General features: G+C 54.0%; 1 protein-coding gene across 4 annotated transcripts in view; it reads right to left on the bottom strand.

The window, feature by feature from the left end:
• Positions 1–716: 716 nt before the first annotated feature.
• Positions 717–11,103, bottom strand: part of unc119a (unc-119 homolog a (C. elegans)) — a 44,338-nt gene continuing 33,951 nt past the window's right edge. For all 4 annotated transcript variants that reach the window (XM_059655455.1, XM_048557609.2, XM_048557608.2 and 1 more), the window contains exons 4-6: positions 7,932–8,034; positions 5,846–6,018; positions 717–1,655 (exon numbers count right to left, since the gene is read on the bottom strand). In XM_059655455.1, the coding sequence (XP_059511438.1) occupies positions 1,543–1,655; positions 5,846–6,018; positions 7,932–8,034 (389 nt within the window). In that variant the 3' untranslated portion in view covers positions 717–1,542. The remainder of the gene's footprint in view (positions 1,656–5,845; positions 6,019–7,931; positions 8,035–11,103) is intronic.

Below are 11,103 nucleotides of genomic sequence, written 5' to 3'. Positions count from 1 at the left end.
CAGTGTAACAGCCCCAATCAGGGGGTCCTGGCTGACAGATTTAAACAGGAATATCAGAGGTTCTGCTCACTCTGGGAGACACTGAGATAACGGGATCAGTGTGAAGTACTATGCACTGGACAAACCCGGAAGGTCCAGCAGTATTAGAAGGTTCACTGGACCCAAAACGTTAACTTTGCTTCTCATTTCATAGATGCTACCAGACTTGCTGAGTTTCTTGCCTAATTTAACTCACTTTCCATGAGGATTTTTCCACAGGGTATATGTATGCTGTACACATTCCAGACAGCAAAAGAATCTAGTCAGACCCATGGGTGGTGGCATCAGAGATTGGGAGGGGAGGGCGCTGCAGCAGCTGGAATCCTGAAGATTATTAAATGAGACCCTCACATGACCAGATGCAAAGGATTGTGAATCTCTGGAATTCCCTGCCCAGTGAAGCAACGGAGGCTTCCTCACTGAATATTTTTAAGACAAATATAGATTTTTGAACAGTGAAGGAATTAAGGGTTATGGTGAGTGGGGGTGGGTACGTGGAGTGAGTCCATGATAAGTTCAGCCTATGATCTAATTGAATGGCAGAGCAGTTTCAATGGGTCGAATGGCCTACTCCTGTTTCTTACGTTCAGACTGGGGTTGGGGGGGAAGTAGAGAAATCTCCCATTTCAAACCCCTACCTAGCCCTGAGGTACAGGTGAAGACAGAAATAACACTGGTTTCCTCTTTTTTTCAAAGCTCTTTTTATACATGTTGAGCTATCTTTCAGATGACATTGCACTCAACACACCTTCACAATATAGAGCAAGAAACTCAATATAACCTTACAGAATCTCAACAAATTCTCACAGACTGACAAAAAATACACAATCAGCACAAAGGATCAGGGAATTAAAACAATTTGACTTCTCTCCTTATCCAGTTCTACTTAAAAAATAAATATTTAAATTCAAGTGTGTAAGGTCAAGCACTAGAAACTGGGTCACGCTGGGCCAGTGGGGAGATACTAAAGATTCAGCCCAGTCCAGTTGCTGATAAACACAGAAACACAGAGAACAGCAAACAGGGAACCCTGCAGGCTCACTCCCACCACATCACTGGGAAATTAACACCAATCCTTATGGAAAGCCCAGGCTGAGACACTGATTGTCTAAATGGAGAAACTCGAGATAAATGTTGAGTGGAAACTAGACTCAGGCAGGAATGTCCCACGTTGAGCTCAGGGTCTCCAGGACAGTTTGCTAAGCAGCCATGGGGAGGCGCTCCCCTCCACAAGCTGCTATCTCTGTGTGGAACCCCAGCTCCCCAACCTCAAGCACAGTGAATTGATTGAAGGATCAGGATGAAAGGCTGACACTGAGGGGTTATTCTGATTAGTGTCAGTGATTGTGGTAAGTAACCCATGGGTTAATGGGGTTAGGAGTGAGAGGAGCTGAGTCAGAGGCTCCCCATCTGACATTCCCTGATGCTCATGGCGTTCTGCAGTCTCGGATTCCCCGAGGTTGATGCTACAGAATCGGAAGCAGCACGGAGCTGGCCACCTTCTCAAGGTCCGTTTCCGTAGGCATAGTCGGCCTTGTTGTGCATCACCAGCTTGTTATCCACAAAGTAGAAACTGTCTGACTGAGTCTGGTAGGGTCTAGTGACCATCTCCTGAACTGGGGGTGGGGGTGGGGTGACAGAGAGAAAGAGGGAAAAAAAAAATCAATTTGCATTTATATAGCAACATTCAGGCTCTGTTCTCACACCCTTCTCAAAGCCTGCACCAGTTGAACCTCTTTGCATTGTCCTTTTCAAGCAGTGTCCCCCAGATCACAACAACTATCTACTTCAGGTCAGGCCTGCAGGTTCACAGTCATTCCACGTGGCATTGACAGGAACGGTTCTGTTCACTTGCCAGCGTGTTAGCGTGTAAACAATATCACAAAAACAAGCACAGGGGTTCTCCCCAAGAACAAAACGCAGATCGGGATAACGGACGTTTTAAAGGATCCATGAACACTTGAGAAATTTTCATTTTAAGGATTTTGTAAATTGCTGTGGAAGCATTTGTCTACACTGTCAAAATGTGAGCAGATCTTTCAGAGCAGATTGTTGGTTGTGGATTGACTCATAAGTTAAGAAACAGATGGGCAGCAGGCTAGGAAAGAGCTGTGTAAATGAATTTAATAATTTTGTGGATATATGTGCTCTGCTGAGTACAGCCTTCACTTAACCTGTGATCTGACGTTATTGAAATGCCTACTGGAAATGATTCCTCAGTTATGTACACAGTTCATTATTCAGCCAGTGACACACTGCTGTAATAGGAGAAATGCAGCAGCTAAACTGTGTAGAGGAAGATTCCACAAATGCTGACCAGATATTTTAGTGAGGTCTGTTAATGGAAGGTTTGAGGTAAAGGGAGGGGCTGAATAGGCTGGGGCTGTTTTCCCTCAAACTTTGGAGGCTCAGCAGTGACCTTACAGAAGTTTATAAAATCATGCGGGGCATGGATAGAATGAATAGCCTGGGGAGGCAATGGCCTCATGGTATTAATGCTAAACCACTAATGTTGAGATCAAGGTAATAATCTAGGGGGGCCTGGGTTTTAATCCCACCACAGGATATGGTGGAATTTGAATTCAATAAAAAAAATCTGGCATTAAGAGTCCAATGATGACAATGAATCCATTGGTGATTGTCGGAAAAACCCATCTGGTTCATGAATGCCTTTAGGGAGGGAAACTGCCATCCTTCCCTGGTCTGGCCCACATGTGGCTCCAGACCCACTGCAATACAGTTGACTCCTAACTGCCTTCTGGACAATTAGGGATGGGCAGTAAATGCTGGCCTAGCCAGAGACGTCTACATTGCGCGAATGAATAAAAAAAAGTCAAGGTCTTTTCCCCACGATGGAAGTGCCCAAAACCAGAGGGGCATAGGTTGAAAGTGCGGGGGGAAAGATTTCAAATGGACCTAAAGAGCAACGTTTTCATGCAGAGGGTGGTGTGTGTATGAAATGAGCTGCCAGAGGAAGTGGTGGAGGCTGGTACAGTTACAGCATTGAAAAAAACAGCTGGATGGAGACATGCTTAGGAAGGGTTTAGAGGGATATGGGCCAAATGCTAGCAAATGGGGCTAGGTCATATTGGGATGTCTGTTCAGAATGGATGAGTTGGACCGAAGGGTCCCTTTTTGAGCTGTACAGCTCTATGACTCTATGAAGCAGAAACATTATTAAGGCGGTAGTATAAATGATACAAGGACACCCTAAAAAAGAGCCTTACAAACTATAGTGCAGACTGTCTCATGGGAGGACACCTGTAGCTAACCAGCCCACATGGAGGAAAGCTCTGAAATTCAGTTCAGTGTCTTTCAAGGAGCATCTTCACCAATTTTGCAAATATCTATTGTGGCCAATGGAAGGCCAGAGATGACAGTTGCAGAAATTCCCCTATACACTGACAATGTGAGCGGCCAGCCCTGGGGATGTCCATGCCAATCTTATATCAGAAACTTTTCAATCACAAAATAGGTGCCTTCTGCCTATAGGAGTGGAGAATGTATCCTCCGCACCATCTATCACTGCAAATGAAGTCTCAGATCAACATCCCCACCAAAAGATATCATTCTGACAGTACTTCATGTAAATGTTACATCTTTTCTATTTTTCTGTATTTTTGATTTTGGACCAAATGGTGGGGGCGGGGTGGTGGTGGGGGGAAATAAACTTTTAAAAACAAAGGAATTTTGAAGGATTGCCAAAGTTCTTAAAAAGCAAGTAACATTCACTGTGAGCGCTGTTAGCTCAGCTGTTAAATCGAATCGTGGGAAAAGCTGAAACCAGCGCTGTCTTCAATAACTGGTCACCATGCTCAGACCAACCAACCAATGACACAGCCTTCCACCTTGCAACACTGACTCCCAAAGCTGAACAACTTAAGGGTGTGAAAATCGTCAGACCTCTGGGAGGAAAGGATTGTATTTCTTCTCTGCCAGAAAATGAGGTGTGGAGCTGGATGAACACAGCAGGCCAAGCAGCATCAGAGGAGCAGGAAAACTTGACGCTTCTTCAGAAGGGTCTAGGCCCGAAACGTCAAGCTTTCCTGCTCGGCCTGCTGTGTTATCCAGCTCTGCACTTTTGCTGTCTCGGATTCTCTAGCATCTGCAGTTCCTACTATCTCTGCGTGAAAGTGACCAGTTTATTTCTCACCAGTTGCTTTAAGTGTAAACTTACACAGATGCTTTTATTAAGTAAAACTTATTTTACTTAAATAAGTCACAGCCCTTTATAAAATATGAACCAGCCACCCCGCACAAGTAAGTGGAAGTATCCGGGGAAGGAAGATCAGGAAGCAGCGTTCTGATCATCTCAGCTGACAAGTATTTCAGACAGGAGTTAGCAGTGAACCACAGTGCTATGGGTATGGAGTCATGTACGGGCCAAAACGCATTTACATGCGAACAGGAAAGGAGGCAGCTCGCCCTTCAGCCTGATCCACTATTCAATGAAATCCCATCGGATCCGATTACTCCACATTCCAGCTACTCCTGGTAACCTCTGGCATTCTGATTAGACCAGGTAAGGGCAACACGCTTCCATCTCACATGTGAAGCTGATAAGTCTTTCACAACAAACCAAAAGCTTCACTTTGACTGAAACCAGGATTTATTTGTTCAGAAATTCTTTTAAAACTGAATTAGAAACTCTTGAATGCCCATGTAGTTTGAAGTCAACATTTTCTGAATCATTAATTTGGTTAACCGAACCACAACACAATGATCCGAACTGAACTGGCAGAGGAATAGCCTAGTGGTGTTATTCACTGAGCTATTAATCCAGGGACTGAGGTCATGTTCTGGGGACCTTGTTTCAAATCCCACCATGACAGCTGGTGCAATTTGCATTTGATAAAAGTCTAGAATTAAGAGTCTAATGATGGCCCTAACTCCATTGACAATTGTTAGAAAAAACCCATCTGGCTCACTAATGCCCTTTAGGAAAGGAAACAGACATCCTTACCTGGTTTGGCCTATATGTGACTCCAGACCCACAGCAATGTGGTTGACTCTTAAATGCCCTCTGGGTAATTAGGGATGGGCAATAAATGCTACCTGGCCAGTGCATGAATAAAATTAAGCTCACGGAATGGTGACATAGAACCAAGGAGAACCTGGCACTGTGGCACCCACTGCTAATGAGACCATCAGCAAACTTTGTTCAGTACTGCACAGTTTTCCTTTACAAGGGCTAAAGGGATCATTTACAAAAACATGTTTCAAATCCATGGACTGAACACTTTGGATCCAATGGAGATATTCGACAGAATCTCCTTCTTCCAGTTTGGTGAGGGGTAGGGGTGGGTGGGGGTGTTGTTTCCAGAATGCAGAAGCTGCAGATCTGAGGCAGGAAATGCACAATTCACACACGGGGGCATGTGAAATGTTACAGAGGCTGATGAGTCAATTCGAAACTTCATATCGAGACGGATGGATTTTGGTTGGAGCAGGGTCTGAAGGGTTACCAAGCCAAGGAGGGCAGAGAGTCACAGTACTAAACTAGCTAAGGGGCTCAATGGTCTCTTCCTGTTCTCTATGGGGAGCGGCCCCAGGGGCGGCGGGCGGGGAGCTGCTCCTCCGAGGGCGGCGCGCGGGGAGCTGCTCCTCCGAGGGCGGCGCGCGGGGAGCTGCTCCTCCGAGGGCGGCGCGCGGGGAGCTGCTCCTCCGAGGGCGGCGCGCGGGGAGCTGCTCCTCCGAGGGCGGCGCGCGGGGAGCTGAACTGATTGCCCCACAGCACAGAGAACCCTGCCATCCCTACATTAATGTAATTCCTGTTGACCCGGCCTCAGGCCTTGCCCATACTCACTGAGCTCCTCAGAGAGCTGCGGGAACTCGTAGATGTGCTCACACGTGTTCTTGCTGCTGGGGATGCAGAACCCAAACTCAAAGTCAAAGCTCTTCAACAGCTGGTCCCTGAAGTAGTGTCTCTCGATCATTCGGAAGCTGTTAATGGGTTTATCGCCCACCGTGAACTCCACCCTGCAGAGAGAAAACAGCTATGATCATTACATGCACCATGGCGTGGCTCACCAGGTACACAGTGCCTACGCTGGGTCAGCAATCAGCAGACACTGGTCTCAAGTTTGTTTCAATTTGAATTCCATCCCAGTGGCTAGAGCTCCACAACCCAGGCTCACATCTCACAGCAGCAATGAGAGAGGGTCAGTGCTGAGGGAGCACGCACTGTCAGAGGGCCAGCGTCGAGGGAGCGCCGCACTGTCGGAGGGTCAGCGTCGAGGGAGTGCCACACTGTCAGACAACAGGGGAGGCGATGGCCTAAGTGATATTTTTGCTAGACTATTAATCCAGAGACTAAAGTAATACTCTGGTTTCAAATCCCACCACAGCAGATGGCAGAATTTGAATTCAACTTTAAAAATCTAGAATTAATTACCTAATTAATTACTGAGGACCATGAACCATTCTAGACTGTCCGGAAAACCCATCTGGTTGATAGTCTTCAGGAGGAAATCTCCAATCCTCACCAGGACAGGCCTACATGTGACTCCTGACCCACAGCAATGTGGTGGACTCTCACCTTTCCTGAGGTGGCCCAGCAAGCCGTTCAGTTCGAAAGTAGTGAGGGACAGGCGATAAACGCTGGCCAGCCAGCAGCACCTGTATTCCATGAGTGAGTACCAAATAAGATTACAAGAAATTAAAGGAAGCCCTTTTACTGGAAGCAGTTTAAAGAGGGCATATGAGACTAATTCTTGGGATAAAAAGTTTGTCTTATGAGAAAAGCTGTATCACTTAGGCCTATGGGATAACAAGGTGTAGAGCTGGATGAACACAGCAGGCCAAGCAGCATCGCTTAGACCTATACCCATTGGAGCTTAAGAGAATGGGGAGTTACCTTATTGAAATGTAAAACATGAAGGTAACCACAGGGTGGATGATCACAAGGTATTTCCCTATTTTAGGGAATCTAGAACTGGACAAAGGAGCTGAACTTCAGGCAGCCGGGCTCGAGTGGCATGGAGGTTGCATTTGTTGGGCAATGTGGCATCCAGGAGGCCTGGGAAAACTGGAATTGATTGGAATAAGGGGGAAAACTCTCTGCTGGTTGGAGTCACGCCTGGCACACAGGATGACGGTTGTGGCTGCGGGAGGTCAGTCATCTCAGCTCCAGGATATCTCTGCAGGAGTTCCTCAGGGTAGTGTCCTAGGCTCAACCATCTTCAGCTGCTTTATCAGTGACCTTCCCTCCATCACAAGGTCAGAAGTGGGGATGTTTGCCGATGATTACACAATGTTCAGCATCATTCGTGACTCCTCAGATACTGAAGCAGTCCGTGTTCAAATACAACAAGATCTGGACAGTATCCAGGCTTGGACTCAAAGTGCTAAGTAACATTCACACCACATAAGTGTCAGGCTGTGACCATCTTCACCAATAGAGGATTTAACCATCACCCTTTGACTTTCTCTGAAGTGTCTCCAACTAAATCATATCTTTCACCATAAATATTGTACAATCATCAGAAAACATCCCCACTTCTGACTTCATGATGGAGTGGTCATTGACGAAGCAGCTGAAGCCGGTTTGGGGCTGGAACACTACCGTGAGGAACTCCTGCAGATATCTCCAGGAGCCGTGTCACATAGGGAGGGATAAGAAGGGGGTCCAGGTACAACCACAGCTGAGTCTGGAAACACTGGCCGTACCACCAGCCAGTGCAGGGCTCCTGACTGCTCATCATCACAGGTGAATTATGAAGCCCCTCCACAAATCCTGCGCTCAGGTTTTCGAGGTGACAGCTTTAGCAGCAGTCAGAAACTCCAACCTCCGCTACACAACTGCCCAGGGTTTGTGGGTCAGGTAGAAATACCACACCCACCACTGACCCCACCCCAACGGGCTCAGCCCAAATCCGCCCCCATGAACCTACGTGGCTCCAACTTGTCGGAGGCGAAGGAAGGCCGGGGTGAACTGATATCGCACAAAGCGCCCAGCATTGCTGTCCACTTCTTTCCTATCCCCTTGGTCACGGTCTGAAACACAAACACTGGCCAGTCAGTGTAAAACAATTAACACCCCCAAAATCAAACAGAACGGGGGAAGGAGCGCGAGGGAGGGCGGGACACAGAGCGCGGGCGCGCGCGCGAGGGAGAGCGGGACACAGGGCGCGCGCACGAGGGAGAGCAGGACACAGAGGGCGGGCGCGCGCGCGAGGGAGAGCGGGACACAGAGGGCGGGCGCGCGCGCGAGGGAGAGCGGGACACAGAGCGCGGGCGCGAGGGAGAGCGGGACGCAGAGCGCGGGCGCGAGCGCGAGGGAGAGCGGGACGCAGAGGGCGGGCGCGCGCGCGAGGGAGAGCGGCACGCAGAGGGCGGGCGCGCGCGCGAGGGAGAGCGGGACGCAGAGGGCGGGCGCGCGCGCGAGGGAGAGCGGGACGCAGAGGGCGGGCGCGCGCGCGAGGGAGAGCGGGACGCAGAGGGCGGGCGCGCGCGCGAGGGAGAGCGGGACGCAGAGGGCGGGCGCGCGCGCGAGGGAGAGCGGGACGCAGAGGGCGGGCGCGCGCGCGAGGGAGAGCGGGACGCAGAGGGCGGGCGCGCGCGCGAGGGAGAGCGGGACGCAGAGCGCGGGCGCGCGCGCGAGGGAGAGCGGGACGCAGAGCGCGGGCGCGCGCGCGAGGGAGAGCGGGACGCAGAGCGCGGGCGCGCGCGCGAGGGAGAGCGGGACGCAGAGCGCGGGCGCGCGCGCGAGGGAGAGCGGGACGCAGAGCGCGGGCGCGCGCGCGAGGGAGAGCGGGACACAGAGCGCGGGCGCGCGCGCGAGGGAGAGCGGGACACAGAGCGCGGGCGCGCGCGCGAGGGAGAGCGGGACACAGAGCGCGGGCGCGCGCGCGAGGGAGAGCGGGCGCGGACGAGGGAGAGCGGGACACAGAGCGCGTGCGCGAGGGAGAGCGGGACACAGAGCGCTCGTGCGCGCGAGGGAGAGCGGGACAGAGCGCTCGCGCGCGCGAGGTAGAGCGGGACAGAGCGCTCGCGCGCGCGAGGGAGAGCGGGACAGAGCGCTCGCGCGCGCGAGGGAGAGCGGGACACAGAGCGCGCACGCGAGAAACAGTGAGAGAGCACACGCGAGAGAGAGAGAGAGAGCGCGAGCACGAGCGAGAGCGAGAGATAAAGAGCGGGCGCGGACGAGCGAGCGAGAGAGAGAGAGCGCGCGCACGAGCGAGCGAGAGAGAGAGAGCGCGCGGACGAGCGAGAGAGAGAGAGAGAGCGCGCGCACGAGCGAGCGAGAGAGAGAGAGAGAGCGCGCGCACGAGCGAGCGAGAGAGAGCGCGCGCACGAGCGAGCGAGAGAGAGAGAGCGCGCGCACGAGCGAGCGAGAGAGAGAGAGCGCGCGCACGAGCGAGCGAGAGAGAGAGAGCGCGCGCACGAGCGAGCGAGAGAGAGAGAGCGCGCGCACGAGCGAGCGAGAGAGAGAGCGCGCGCACGAGCGAGCGAGAGAGAGAGAGCGCGCGCACGAGCGAGCGAGAGAGAGAGAGCGCGCGCACGAGCGAGCGAGAGAGAGAGAGCGCGCGCACGAGCGAGCGAGAGAGAGAGAGCGCGCGCACGAGCGAGCGAGAGAGAGAGAGCGCGCGCACGAGCGAGCGAGAGAGAGAGAGCGCGCGCACGAGCGAGCGAGAGAGAGAGCGCGCGCACGAGCGAGCGAGAGAGAGAGAGCGCGCGCACGAGCGAGCGAGAGAGAGAGAGCGCGCGCACGAGCGAGCGAGAGAGAGAGAGCGCGCGCACGAGCGAGCGAGAGAGCGCGCGCGCACGAGCGAGCGAGAGAGAGAGAGCGCGCGCACGAGCGAGCGAGAGAGAGAGCGCGCGCACGAGCGAGCGAGAGAGAGAGAGCGCGCGCACGAGCGAGCGAGAGAGAGAGAGCGCGCGCACGAGCGAGACAGAGAGAGAGAGCGCGCGCACGAGCGAGACAGAGAGAGAGAGAGCGCGCGCACGAGCGAGACAGAGAGAGAGAGAGCGCGCGCACGAGCGAGACAGAGAGAGAGAGCGCGCGCGCACGAGCGAGACAGAGAGAGAGAGAGCGCGCGCACGAGCGAGACAGAGAGAGAGAGAGCGCGCGCACGAGCGAGACAGAGAGAGAGCGCGCGCGCACGAGCGAGACAGAGAGAGAGCGCGCGCGCACGAGCGAGACAGAGAGAGAGAGCGCGCGCACGAGCGAGACAGAGAGAGAGCGCGCGCGCACGAGCGAGACAGAGAGCGAGCGCGCGCGCACGAGCGAGACAGAGAGAGAGAGCGCGCGCACGAGCGAGACAGAGAGAGAGAGAGCGCGCGCACGAGCGAGACAGAGAGAGAGAGAGCGCGCGCACGAGCGAGACAGAGAGAGAGAGCGCGCGCACGAGCGAGACAGAGAGAGAGAGCGCGCGCACGAGCGAGACAGAGAGAGAGCGCGCGCGCGCACGAGCGAGACAGAGAGAGAGCGCGCGCGCACGAGCGAGACAGAGAGAGCGCGCGCGCGCACGAGCGAGACAGAGCGCGCGCGCGCGCGCACGAGCGAGACAGAGCGAGAGCGCGCGCGCGCACGAGCGAGACAGAGCGCGCGCGCACGAGCGAGATAGAGCGAGAGCGCGCGCGCGCACGAGCGAGTCAGAGAGAGAGCGTGCGCGCACGGCGAGACAGAGAGAGAGCGCGCGCGCGCACGTGCGAGACAGAGAGAGAGCGCGCGCGCGCACGAGCGAGACAGAGAGAGAGCGCGCGCGCACGAGCGAGACAGAGAGAGAGCGCGCGCGCACGAGCGAGACAGAGAGAGAGAGAGAGAGAGAGAGAGCGCGCGCGCACGAGCGAGACAGAGAGAGAGCGCGCGCGCACGAGCGAGACAGAGAGAGAGCGCGCGCGCACGAGCGAGACAGAGAGAGAGCGCGCGCGCACGAGCGAGACAGAGAGAGAGCGCGCGCGCACGAGCGAGACAGAGAGAGAGCGCGCGCGCACGAGCGAGACAGAGAGAGAGCGCGCGCGCACGAGCGAGACAGAGAGAGCGCGCGCGCACGAGCGAGACAGAGAGAGCGCGCGCGCACGAGCGAGACAGAGAGCGCGCGCGCGCACGAGCGAGACAGA

The sequence above is a fragment of the Stegostoma tigrinum genome, chromosome 27 (genome assembly GCF_030684315.1).
Source record: "Stegostoma tigrinum isolate sSteTig4 chromosome 27, sSteTig4.hap1, whole genome shotgun sequence".
NCBI classification, from domain to species: domain Eukaryota; kingdom Metazoa; phylum Chordata; class Chondrichthyes; order Orectolobiformes; family Stegostomatidae; genus Stegostoma; species Stegostoma tigrinum.
Note: the sequence above shows the minus strand (reverse complement) of the source record. Positions and strands in the feature narration are given on the sequence as shown.